The following is a 12,543-nucleotide window of genomic DNA, read 5'->3' as shown; positions in this document are numbered from 1 at the left end:
CAATGGTCTGAAAGTGCAACCTACACTCTAAAAACGTGGATTCTGATAGACCATGAGAAGGACCAATTGGAACCAGCCATGTACCATGCAAAGCCAATGGAAAGCACCCTGTCGAGTTGATGGGTTGGGCTTTTTTTCTCCAATGGCCGTCTTCGGCAACGAGCTTTACGAGGAGCCTGGATTTTAAGCATTCTAGACAAAACGTGATGGTTTTAAAAGCACACTGGGCGTTTATTGTTCTTGTTATTACGTTAGGTCTGTGTTTTGGAGATGATGATGATGAAATGGAGGAGTTCTTGAAGCGGGAGTATTCGCTTTCCAAGCCTTACCAAGGTATGTTAGCGGCTATGAGAAAAAGACGCGGCTAAAAAAGCTAAAATAATACATTTTCAAATCAAATAACAGCTCAGCGTGATACATTCTTCCCTACAATCGCTTCAGTTATCGTTCGCGGTTTTGTAGCGTTATTGTTGTGCTTCATGAAGCACTCTTAAAAAAAAAAAAAAAAAACTTAGTGCCATTGGTTTAAATCGTCACTACTTAACGAATTTCAGTCTGTTTTTGTGCGTTTGTCAAAACCTCGGTTTTGGTGTCATGTACTCAGGTGTGGGATCTTTAGGCTCCTCCCACTGGGAGCTAATGGGGGATGCCATGGTAACGACAGAACAGGTGCGGCTCACGGCGGACATGCAGAGTCGACAGGGGGCAGTATGGAGCAGGATTGTGAGTATTGCTCAGGCACCTCGAACAGTTGCCCATCACATCCTTTTTTATTTCAGTTTCAGTTATGCTGTTTCTTTTTTCCGCCCCCAAAATTCTCCACACGTTCTCTACTAGAGACAGATTAGAAGTGCAGGAATTCCAGTCCAGTATCCGTACCCTCTTCTTTCTCAGTCGTGCCTTTGTAATGTGTGCAGAATGTGGTTTTGCATGTTTTGTTCAAAAATACGTCTTCAAATAAATGGAAGTCAAAGTAAATGCTAGAATCAATGCATACTTTTTTGTGTTTTGTTTTTTTGTACTTCTATATCATCTCAACTTTTTCTGATTTGCAGTTGTAACAATAAAAAAAAATCAATATATAAAGTATAACACCAAAGCCTAGATACATTATGCTTGCTTTTTGTTAAACAAAGTAAAATTCCCTGCCAGTAGCAGAGAAAGCATAGACTTAATGGAGTCAGTCCGTGTGTCCGAAAATCTTCCAGCAGCAATTACATAAAATTACTGTGTATTCGGCTTTGAAATTTTGTACTCTTACTGATACAGGTAAACACAGAGAGCCTTCCATTTTGGGCCATGCTGGCATCTTTTACTATAATAATATGGACTCATTCTTTTTATAGCAGAACAAGTAGCTCAATGGGATAGGAGTTGGACTGTCAATATGTAGACCTGGTTCTCTTCCTGGTCACGTGAACTGTCTGTGTCCTTGGACAAGACACTTCATCTACATTGTTCCAGTTTACTCAACTGTAAATGGGTATCAACCTTGGAAATAACCTGCAATGGACTGGGATCTCATCCAGGAGGAATCGTAGACACTTATTTGCTTCATGTTGTGGTATCCAGGGATGACCACTGGCAACAATGGGCCTAAGAGTAGATTCTGTATAGAATTAACTTTTTTTTTTTAATATATTAAAGCCACATCTACTTGTATATTATGTGTAAAGCATATTTGTTTCACAGAGGTTGTAAAGCCCAGAAGGGGGAGATAGAGTTGTACTAACATATGATGATGGACCGTTTTCATTGTGTAGCCTACCAAAGTACAACATTTTTCAGACTTCTCATGATCCTCAACAATTATTGACCAGTTGTTGGATCCTTAATTGTTATTTCCGGTGGTTTTATTGGACGTGTTTTGTTTTCAGCCATGCCATTTGAAGGACTGGGAGATGCAGGTGCATTTTAAGATTCATGGTCAAGGAAAGAAGAACCTGAATGGGGACGGCCTGGCTATTTGGTACACCAAAGAGCGCATGCAGAAAGGTAAATTTTATGGGCTACGCTGTAACATTTACTTTTCTTCTTAACTCCAAAAACTGCCTCTCATTTATTTTGTGGTATTGAAACTGTCTGCTCGTTTTTGGCTATAGGTCCTGTATTTGGAAATATGGACAACTTCACCGGGTTGGGTGTGTTTGTGGACACGTATCCCAACGAGGAGAAACAAATAGAGGTATGTTGGAATAAGACAAATGTCAAAGGCTGACTGACAAAACGAGGCTTAACAGGCATTACAGAGAAACAGCGTTGATTCAGTGTTTGGTGTCACCTTCTGAAATGGCTCTTATGAACATTTTTTTACAAAGTTATTATAGAGAATAACCAAAATGAGTACCTGTGGACAAGTGCTCTTGCAGCTTTGTGTAAAGGGACTATCTTTGTGTTGTTGTGTGTGTGTTTTTTTTTTTTTTTTGTCTTTTTGTGTAACCACTTGGAGACAGGCGCAGAAGAAGAGGTATACATCTCGCACACAGGTAATCGATCTTTGGATTATACACATTTTGTGTTTTTTATAATGAATGAAGTTTGATAGAATAGATTACAGGTGTTACCTTAACATAATTTTCATAGTTTTTATGTTTGGTGTGTGAATTCAATCAGCCTGCTTCTGCTAGTTATACTTAAGCTCCACTCATGGATATCCTGCAAATCAGTTCCACGTTTGGAGTGTAAACAAAGTGGTTTTGAGAGGACTAAATTCATCGCTTCATCGCTCTCTGTTTGTCCTCGAACCACAAGAGGATCTTCCCCTTTGTGCTGGCCATGGTGGGGAACGGCAGCATCAGCTACGACCATGAGCGGGATGGTCGGCCCACAGAGTTGGGTGGCTGCAACGCCATGGTGCGCAACCTCAAACACGACACATTCCTCTTCATCAGATACCTCCGCCGCAGGCTGACGGTGAGAAACTCACACTTTGATCTCGGTCCTTATTTACAGTAATGACACTGATCAGCTCAAAGAGACTGCGTGACATCTAAAATCTGTAGTGCACACAATCTGAGGTTTGTTTGAGTAGTGCACAGTCAGATCTAGTTTTTTATTATATTTCTAGGAACAATAATATTCCAATGTTTAAAAAATAAATTACCGTCACAGTATTCATATAATATGGAATAATAAACACAATGCAAGCTCAGGTAAAATGCTTGCAGGCCGGTTTTACTGAGGCAGCACTTTTTTTAATTCTACTTTTCTTACCTTTTGATATTCAGTAGTCCATTTCTGTTGAGCCTTTTCAGTCAAAACATCAAATGCATCTTTATGCATTTATTTTGCTTAATGATGGTTGTGCCTGTATGGGCCAAGAGCCCAAATTAAGACTTGTACTGTAGTTCTAATTTTTTTTTTTTTGTATGGTTTTTACATTTTTCTTATCTAATTGTGATTTTTTTTTTTTTTTAATGCATTTTGTGCCTATTTATAGTTCTTCTTAGTCAATTTTGAATTGTTTTATAATATTATGAACCAGCAGAACAGTGCTTAGTGGTTAACACTTGCCTCACAGCATGAAGGTTGTGGGTTTAATTCCCACCTGGGGCCTTTCTGTGTGGAGTTTGCATGTTCTTCCCGTGTTTGTGTGTGTGTTTCTTCCGGGTACTTGTATGTTCTCCTCATGTTTGTGTGGGTTATCTCTGGGTGCTCCGCCTTCCTCCCACATCCAAAGACATTTAAATTGTCCATAGGTGTGCATGCAGGCATGAATGTGTTTATTTGTTTGTTTATATGTGGCCCCGAAATAGACTGACGTCCTGTCCAGGGTTTTATCCCACCTCACGCCCTATGACTGCTGGGATGGGCTCCAGCCCCAACGTGACCCTTGAGTGGTATAACCAGGTACAGCAAATGGATGGATGGATGGATATTAGAAAGTTCTAACCATACAGCTGCCTGACATTTTAGTAACTCCTGCAGAGTAGAACACAAAAGAGGTGTTAATGCACGAACATCCAGGTTTTCATTGACTTTCTGGGCTCAGCCATTAGAAGTGTGTCTGTTTGCGGTAAAAGTAGCAAGCTTGTTGAGAGATTCATTTGCTGTATTTTGGCAGTGACATTTATGTCTGTGGGCCCACAGTCTCTGAGACTGAAAGATGCCTGGAAAGAATTTACGGAGTCATGAAGTTGCTGGGCAGAGGAATTTGGTGAGGCTGATGCTTTTGCACATGAAAGAAGCTCCAAGTCCCTCAAGCCCTAGTTCATGAGACTTGGACGCAAACCAGTGACCGAAGGTGATAATTGTACAACCCCTGGCAAAAATTATGGAATCACCGGCCTCGGAGGATGTTCATTCAGTTGTTTAATTTTGTAGAAAAAAAGCAGATCACAGACATGACTCAAAACTAAAGTCATTTCAAATGGCAACTTTCTGGCTTTAAAGTAGACCTGCATTGAAATAAATGTGGTCAGATTTCAGAAAAGAAATAGCTGATATGTATTTATAAGACCCTTGTGAATGCAGTAAAGTAAATCTGTAAGCCCAAATTTGTAATTCAGCGGATAAATATTCGTTTAAAAATGACAAATTTGCAGCTAACATTTAGCCCTCTGTGAAAACAGTTTGTACATCCGGATCATTTCCATGACGTTGGTGACAAGACGACGCGTTCCCACCTTCAGTCCGATCCCACATTGAAATTGATTTTATCTCTTAGTAATGTTACTGTTATACACATCCTGGTTTCAACATCCAAAAGTAAGCTGCAATGAATGTGAGATACAGCTCTGCTTGCTCAGATCCAGGGATCAGATCAGCGGCAGCATCGACAGCGGGCGACGTTATTCCCCGACGCCTCGCTCTCACTGCCCCCGATACGCTTACCGAGTGCATGCGCTCGTTAAAATCCGCCGTGGCACTCACACCCCCGTGTCTGCTGTGCAGCCAGCACCACCTCTCTGTCTACTGAATGGAGTTGCAGCCAACTTGGCTCAAGTCCAGAGACTACGCTCGCGGTTTTAATGCAGTGCGCGCGGTGACACCTGTTGCTCGCACGGACTTCTTGCTGTAAAATCCGCAGCGCCGCACGTCTTGGTAATCGGAGCCGCAGAGCTCCATGGCCGCTGAGAGAGGTTTATATATTTTTAAAGACTTGAATTCTTTGCGGGTCTCGCCTCCGTAGCCCGCGACGGTACACCGGAGGTGAAAGACAGTAGATTTCAATGCGACACCACTCAATCAAACGGGCGTATGAAAAAGTCCACAAAAATCATTTTCAAGCACAAATAAAAGAAATGTGTACTCACCAAGCGTACCGCAAGACAATATGAAGTTTTAAAAAGTAGATCCTTCCGTATAAAGACAAGAAAAAGGTGCAGATGCAAACTGACGTAAATCCACAAATTACAGTTGGCGCGCGCAATGCATGCTGAGAGAAGGTCTTGTCCGTGACGTCTCGGCAGCGTCCATGATGAGAGGGACAATTTGCAGAGGGCTAAATGTTAGCTGTAAATTTGTCATTTTCAAATGAAGATTTCTCTGTTGAATGACAGATCTGGGCTTGCAGATTTACTTTACTACATTCAGAAGGATCTTATGTGTAAATATGTCATTTTTTGGTCCAAAGATCTGACTGCATTTATTTCAATGCAGGTCTACTTTAAGAAACACTATAAGAAATCAGGAAAAAAAAATTGTGGCAGTCAGTAACAGTTACTTTTTTAGACCAAGCAGAGGGAAGAAAATATGGAATCACTCAATTCTGAGGAAAAAATTATGGAATCATGAAAAACAAAAGAACGCTCCAACACATCACTAGTATTTTGTTGCACCACCTCTGGCTTTTATAACTGCTTGCAGTCTCTGAGGCATGAACTTAATGAGTGACAAACAGTAGTCTTCATCAATCTGGCTCCAACTTTCTCTGATTGCTGTTGCCAGATCAGCTTTGCAGGTTGGAGCCTTGTCATGAACCATTTTCTTCAACTTCCACCAAAGATTTTCAATTGGATTAAGATCCGGACTATTTGCAGGTCATGACATTGACCCTATATGTCTTTTTGCAAGGAATGTTTTCACAGTTTTTGCTCTATGGCAAGATGCATTATCATCCCCAAACATCCTTTCAATTGATGGGATAAGAAAAGTGTCCAAAATATCAATGTAAACTTGTGCATTTATTGATGATGTAATGACAGCCTTCTCCCCAGTGCCTTTACCTGATATGCAGCCCCATATCATCAATGTCTGTGGAAATTTACATGTTCTCTTCAGGCAGTCATCTTTATAAATCTCATTGGAACGGCACCAAACAAAAGTTCCAGCATCATCACCTTGCCCAATGCAGATTCGAGATTCATCACTGAATATGACTCTTATCCAGTCATCCACAGTCCAAGATTGCTTTTCCTTAGCCCACTGTAACCTTGTTTTTTTCTGTTTAGGTGTTAATGATGGCTTTCGTTTAGCTTTTCTGTATGTAAATCCCATTTCCTTTAGGCGGTTTCTTACAGTTCGGTCACAGACGTTACCTCCAGTTTCCTCCCATTCGTTCCTCATTTGTTTTGTTGTGCATTTTCGATTTTTGAGACATATTGCTTTAAGTTTTCTGTCTTGAGGCATTGATGTCTTCCTTGGTCTACCAGTATGTTTGCCTTTAACAACCTTCCCATGTTGTTTGTATTTGGTCCAGAGTTTAGACAAGCTGACTGTGACCAACCAACATCTTTTGCAACACTGCGTGATGATTTACCCTCTTTTAAGAGTTTGATAATTCTCTCCTTTGTTTCAATTGACATCTCTCATGTTGGAGCCATGATTCATGTCAGTCCACTTGGTGCAACAACTCTCCAAGGTGTGATCACTCCTTTTTAGATGCAGACTAACGAGCAGATCTGATTTGATATGCAGGTGTTAGTTTTGGGGATGAAAATTTACAGGGTGATTCCATAATTTATTCCTCAGAATTGAGTGAGTCCATATTTATTTCCCTCTGCTTGGTCTAAAAAGTAACCGTTACTGACTGCCACAATTTTTTTTCTTGATTTCTTATAGTGTTTCTTAAAGCCAGAAAGTTGCCAATTGAAATGACTTTAGTTTTGTGTCATGTCTGTGATCTGCTTTTTTTCTACAAAATTAAACAACTGAATGAACATCCTCCGAGGCCGGTGATACCATAATTTTTGCCAGGGGTTGTCTATCTTAGATGCTAGGTCTCTTTGGAGGATCCTTGAGTATTGCTGGAATGACTTTGTGTCATATTAATGGTTACTTCAGGAGGCTCAAATGAAGAGTACTACTTACATTGTGAGGAAATGTCAGCTATATCATTTTGGCCATGTGGCTAGATTTCTGTGAGGATAATCCAGCATGTAGGCTCCTTGGTGTTGAGGACCCAGCAACTGGAGAAGGCCAAGGGGACATCCACGTATCACTTAACTGCAGCAGATAGATGGTCACTTTGAGTTTTTGTTATTGTTGATTTGTGTGCCGAATAAATCAATTCATTCAAGTGGAGATGGATGAGTTGTCTGCTTGGTTGGTTGCCATCCAGAACCTAGGGCAGGCCCTGTGGTGTGGTGGATGTAGTGCCAGCGCATGCTCCCAGACCCAACCTGGCCAGGTTTAATGAGAAGAGTAGATGTCGATGTCAGAGTACAGATGCTTAATAAGTTCTTGTGACTCGAGATGACATGGTACATGGACTGTCTGATTATCACAAACTCACTGCAGGACCTCTGTCCACCAGGTGATGATTGATATTGATGGACAGCACGAGTGGAGGGACTGCCTGGATTTACCCGGGGTGTGGCTGCCACTAGGCTACTACTTTGGAGCTTCGGCCCTCACTGGAGACCTGTCAGGTAAAACTGCCACAGTGACTGTTGTACTGAAGCTTCACCTGATCTGTTGCCATCCCTGTCTAAATAACAGAAAGCATGCATAAGGACTTCACCCTGATCCAGTACAATCCACATGTAACACACTTTGAGAACAGCATCCTGACAAAAGATACTGGTCTATCTTCTTCTTTTCCAGATACCATCCAAAATCTAAAATGTTTTTTGCACATTTGAATTGGTCCTATACAAGTAGTTTTTGAGCAACTTGCAGGCACATTACATTTGTAATAAGAGTACCGATGACAATCTGAACCAACTCTTAAAACCCAGGTCACAGTGACTGCTGAGAAATGCTCCCCTACCCCAAACCCTTCCTTGAAACTTATCTGGTATAAGCAGAATTAGGAAATGGATGGATGGAAACTTGGCATCTCTGAGTAATTTAGTCCCAAATTCTGCTCTAAATCAGAATTATTTTAATTTTGCTTTTGGCCATTACCATAGTAACACTTTTCTTTCCAGTAGAGCTTGTAGAGACGTGTACTTTGGAAAAAAGGCAATGTTAAAATTAACATCATGAGAAGGACAAGTGGAATATTGAACACCGTTAATTTTCTTTTCTTTTTAAATCCATTCTTCAGTTGCATACAGTAAGTCATGAATTAGTTTGTATGTGTGTTGTGTGATTGTTGTCCTCTACGTTCTTCCGGTATATAATAATCCTTTGCACTCTTCAGATAATCATGATATTATTTCCCTGAAACTTTACCAACTGACGGTGTTACGGGGTCAAAAAGAAGAGGAGGATGAGGAAGAGGAAATAACTATACCCAGTGTGGATAACATTGAGCTTCTCAGAGGTAAGCTAGCAATGCTTTCATCCTTCCCTTTTTTCCTTCTTGTTCCTCTCTTTTGTACTATAAATGCGGCCATCTTTCCCAGGAGGGGGTGATGAGGAAGGAATGAGCGGAATTGCATTATTCTTCACCGTGCTGTTCTCCATGCTGGGCTGCTTTTTCCTCATCATCATCGGGTTGTTGGCCTACAACCACTGGAGTGAGAGCCGACGCAAGCGTTTCTACTGACAGGAGAAGAAAGTGGTGATTGCTGAGGACTAAATCTGCACTGATACAGAGAGACTCTGCTGTGGGTCAGTAGGTGGATACTGATAGATGGAGTGCATCAGATAAACTCTTATCCAGTTTTAGCCATTTGTAGTTATAAAACTGGAGGACGTTAGTTTCATTTCGATTCCTGCTTGACGTGAACCACCTCGGCCTTACCGTGTACAAGTCCATACCCATTACACTGAAGATCTGCAGTGTGTTATGAAGCAGAAAGTCCCTTTGGATTTATGTCTACAGTTTACTTATATTTGTTTTAAAATATATAACTTATTATTTGCTAATTATAATTATTTGCTGTCTGCCTGGGTGGTTGCCAACCAGGACCCAAGGCGATTCCGTGGTGTTGTGGATGCAGCAACTTGACAGACTTGATTATTTGCTAAACAATTGCATTATAACTCTAAGCACGAACAAATTTCTCTATAAACCACTGATGTCTGTATTTTAACTCCTTATATGTGATTTATCTGTAGACCCCGTGCAGCTAACGTCATTAGATCATGTAATCTGCCTGTGGCTGGAATGGTTAGGTTCCATGATGATCCTCTGGGATGTCCTCCCACTCTTTAGTGTCGATATCTTGTATGGAAGGCAGGTTTGACCTAATGATGAGCTCTGCAGCTTTACTCATCTCTATGCCTTTGCTGATAACTATCAGATAAAGATGGAAAGGGGACATAGTATATCTTGTTTTTTTCACCTCAGATGAGTCTATTCCACCGTGTGTGTGTGCATGCTTGATGTTGTGTCTACAGAGGAGAGAGGAAAGACTGTGCTTGTCACATGCTTTCTTCATATGTGATCATCTGTTCTTTCTCTACACAGGAGTTAGGATCAGTGTAATGTCAGACCTGCTGCTGCTCTTCTTTCTTTTTTTTCAATCTTTTTATTGATTTTATTATTTTCAACATTAACAGAAATAAACATAACAGTATCATCATGTAATAACTTGTTCAAGTATTACTCTTTACATTCATAACTGTATACCCGAAAAAAAATAAATAATAAAACAAAAACACCCCCCCCAAAAAGAAAAAAATAAGTCATGTACGTATAAAGAACACTATACCTGCACTAGGTTAACATATCCTAAAAATAAAAAAAACAGGAGGACGCTGGTCACACTTTACTTGTTAAAATGATCCATAAAGGGTTGCCATGTTGAGTGGAACAGCTTGACATCGTCTCTCAGTGAATATCTGATTTTTTTTTTCCAATTGTAAATGGTGCATAACATCTCTCATTAGGGCTGGATGGGTCGGAGGAGCTTTGTTTTTCAAATTCAACAATATAAGACGTCTCGCCAACAACGTCACAAAACTCAAAACATGCATTTCTTTTTTACTTAAATCCTTACACGTAGATACACCAAACAATGCCATTATTGGATCTGGGGGGAGTTTCTTCTTAAAAATTTCAGACAGTGTTTCAAATATTTTAACCCAATAAGTGCCGATATTAATGCATGTCCAGAACATATGTGACAATGAAGCGGGAGCCTGGCCACAACGATCACATGTGGGATTTACTCCTGAAAACATTTTAGACATCTTCAATTTGGACAGGTGTAATCTGTGCACTGCTGCTGCTCTTCTAATCTCTGTTCCTTATTAAGGTGACCCACTTGCATTGTGAGAGAATGTGAGCCATAACATTTTGTCCATGTGGTGTTGGTTTTTTGACATGAAATGTGCATGTACCTGACTGACCAAAGGTTTGTCTACATTACTTGGCAGTGACCGATAGATTGGTGCTGTTAAGGTGGGGTAGCCCTGCGATCTGCTTGGGTGGTTGCCTTGCAGGACCTAAGTAGTGTGGTAAATGTTGTAATGTGTGGCACCAGCACACGCTCCCAGACCCAGGCTGGTTTGTTAAAGAGCAGCATATTGCGTTCCCCATTAAATATTGTCTTATTGTTCCGATGTCATGTCGGTGTAGCCAGTGCAGAGCATACATGTCCAACTGCTGATTTTGATGTTTTGCGCCCAAAGTCGTACCACATGTAGGACTTCTATCTGTAGGGACTGTTCATTTGTGAAATATATAAGCCGACTCAGACCTTACATCAAACCGTACATTTATTTAATCAACACTATCATGACCACAGGTGCTGAAACGTAAATATTAGTGGTGCACATGACCGGATGATCACAATTATTTGGACAATTGAAGTCCTGCCTCATGCTAGTGACATGATGCAAATCAATCTTATTTTAAAGATGGGCCTGCTCTATTTTAGCTGCTGAAATTTCAGTAGATTTTACCTTAATAAGCACAGCAGTGCTGTGATGTCACGGCAGTGCAAAGGATTCTGGGACAACAGTAACAATAAATTACCATGAGTGAAAAGTCATTACTAACGGGTGGAGAGAAAATTACATGTGGCCTTATCATTGTCAGTAAGTGTTACCTCTTCCTGCATTTATTGCTTTTTTTTGTGGTCATACCGCTGCTATGAGCACATACAAGCACCTCGATTTGTTTCAGCCCCCCCCCCCCCCCCAGCTTGTCTTCTTTGCTGTCTGTATTTTTAGAAATTAATATGCTGTTTCAGTTCCAGATAGACACTCTACAGCACAGTTCCAAACTTTTTTTGTTTGTCACTCCTCGGGACAGGTGGTGGCTAGTTGAACCAGTCTTACCTCATCATTGTGTTGTTTATGGAAGAGAGTGTGTTATCTTATCTGATCAGTTTCTGTGAATCCTGCACTGCAACCAGATAATGGAAAATTGCCCACCTGTTGTTCCTCATCCTCAACATTTAATACATTTACGAGGGTAGGCTGAAAGGTTCTAATGCTCCCCATGAAGGAGTAATGCATTAACTGCATTATAGTGAGCCTTAGAACTTGTCAGCCTACCCTCGTATAGTGACGGCTTTGTGTTGTTTAGTTAATCTAAAGGACGAGTGCACGGAGTGTGTGGAACACCGTATGTTTTAATGTCAAACATAGGGTCTAATTATTATTATTAGTACTACTGTATATTCCTCAGATTTCCTAGCTTTCTAATGTGTGACGTGCATGACATTTGATTATTTTTATGAATCACTACACCACGTGAAAACACCGAGCCCATTGATTTTATGTGCTGATGGGAAAGGTTTTGGGTGTTATGTTTAAATCCATTATTATTGAAAGCAACATGTCTGACTGAAATGTTTGATTTTTACTTTACAAAGGTGAGTTTTTAAAGATAAAGATTAACTTATGTTAAAACGTTTGTTCCGCTTAAGAGTTGTGTGCAAACATCGCTTGTGGTTTTCTTTTTAAATGTCATTTGGTGGTGAACTGAGCCACTGACAGTTGAAGACTACACAGATGTTTAGTCTAACCAGACTTTTTTTTTTTAATGTTCTGGGGATGACCTACGATTTTGTAAGCGCATAATTGTAAATTGGTCGTTTTAATGTCCCATACCATTTTTGTCATTTATTTGCTGCCTTTTTGTGTAAAAACTGGTGTGCCTCATATCTAGTCAGTGACCCATTAAAGAACAGATTAAGGTGGGTATTGTGCATCTTGCATGGTGAAAACCCACCAAAAATAAGCATGAAAGTGTTTTTAAAGTTAATAGGATTAGTTGGCACATTTTTAACAAGAAGCACTGAGTGCAACCCTCCGCCA

At 40.5% G+C, this 12,543-nt stretch overlaps 1 protein-coding gene across 1 annotated transcript; it reads left to right on the top strand.

The window, feature by feature from the left end:
* The first annotated feature begins 140 nt into the window (after positions 1–140).
* Positions 141–8,876, top strand: lman2la (lectin, mannose-binding 2-like a). Its single transcript, XM_034191631.1, has 9 exons — positions 141–333; positions 605–723; positions 1,878–1,995; positions 2,103–2,185; positions 2,454–2,486; positions 2,752–2,913; positions 7,697–7,811; positions 8,528–8,650; positions 8,733–8,876. Exons 1-9 carry the CDS (start codon positions 207–209, stop codon positions 8,873–8,875), a joined length of 1,023 nt encoding a protein of 340 aa, XP_034047522.1. The 5' UTR covers positions 141–206; the 3' UTR covers position 8,876.
* Positions 8,877–12,543: the final 3,667 nt, after the last annotated feature.

The sequence above is a fragment of the Thalassophryne amazonica genome, chromosome 17 (genome assembly GCF_902500255.1).
Source record: "Thalassophryne amazonica chromosome 17, fThaAma1.1, whole genome shotgun sequence".
Classification (NCBI taxonomy): domain Eukaryota; kingdom Metazoa; phylum Chordata; class Actinopteri; order Batrachoidiformes; family Batrachoididae; genus Thalassophryne; species Thalassophryne amazonica.
Note: the sequence above shows the minus strand (reverse complement) of the source record. Positions and strands in the feature narration are given on the sequence as shown.

What these genes read in the sequence shown, in the direction of transcription:
- lman2la (XM_034191631.1), top strand. Translation starts at nt 207, where the DNA reads ATGGTTTTAAAAGCACACTGGGCGTTTATTGTTCTTGTTATTACGTTA. An exon ending in GGTATACATCTCGCACACAG is followed by an intron (nt 2,487 to 2,751) that starts GTAATCGATCTT and finishes TCGAACCACAAG; the next exon opens with AGGATCTTCCCCTTTGTGCT. An exon ending in ACCTCCGCCGCAGGCTGACG is followed by an intron (nt 2,914 to 7,696) that starts GTGAGAAACTCA and finishes TCTGTCCACCAG; the next exon opens with GTGATGATTGATATTGATGG.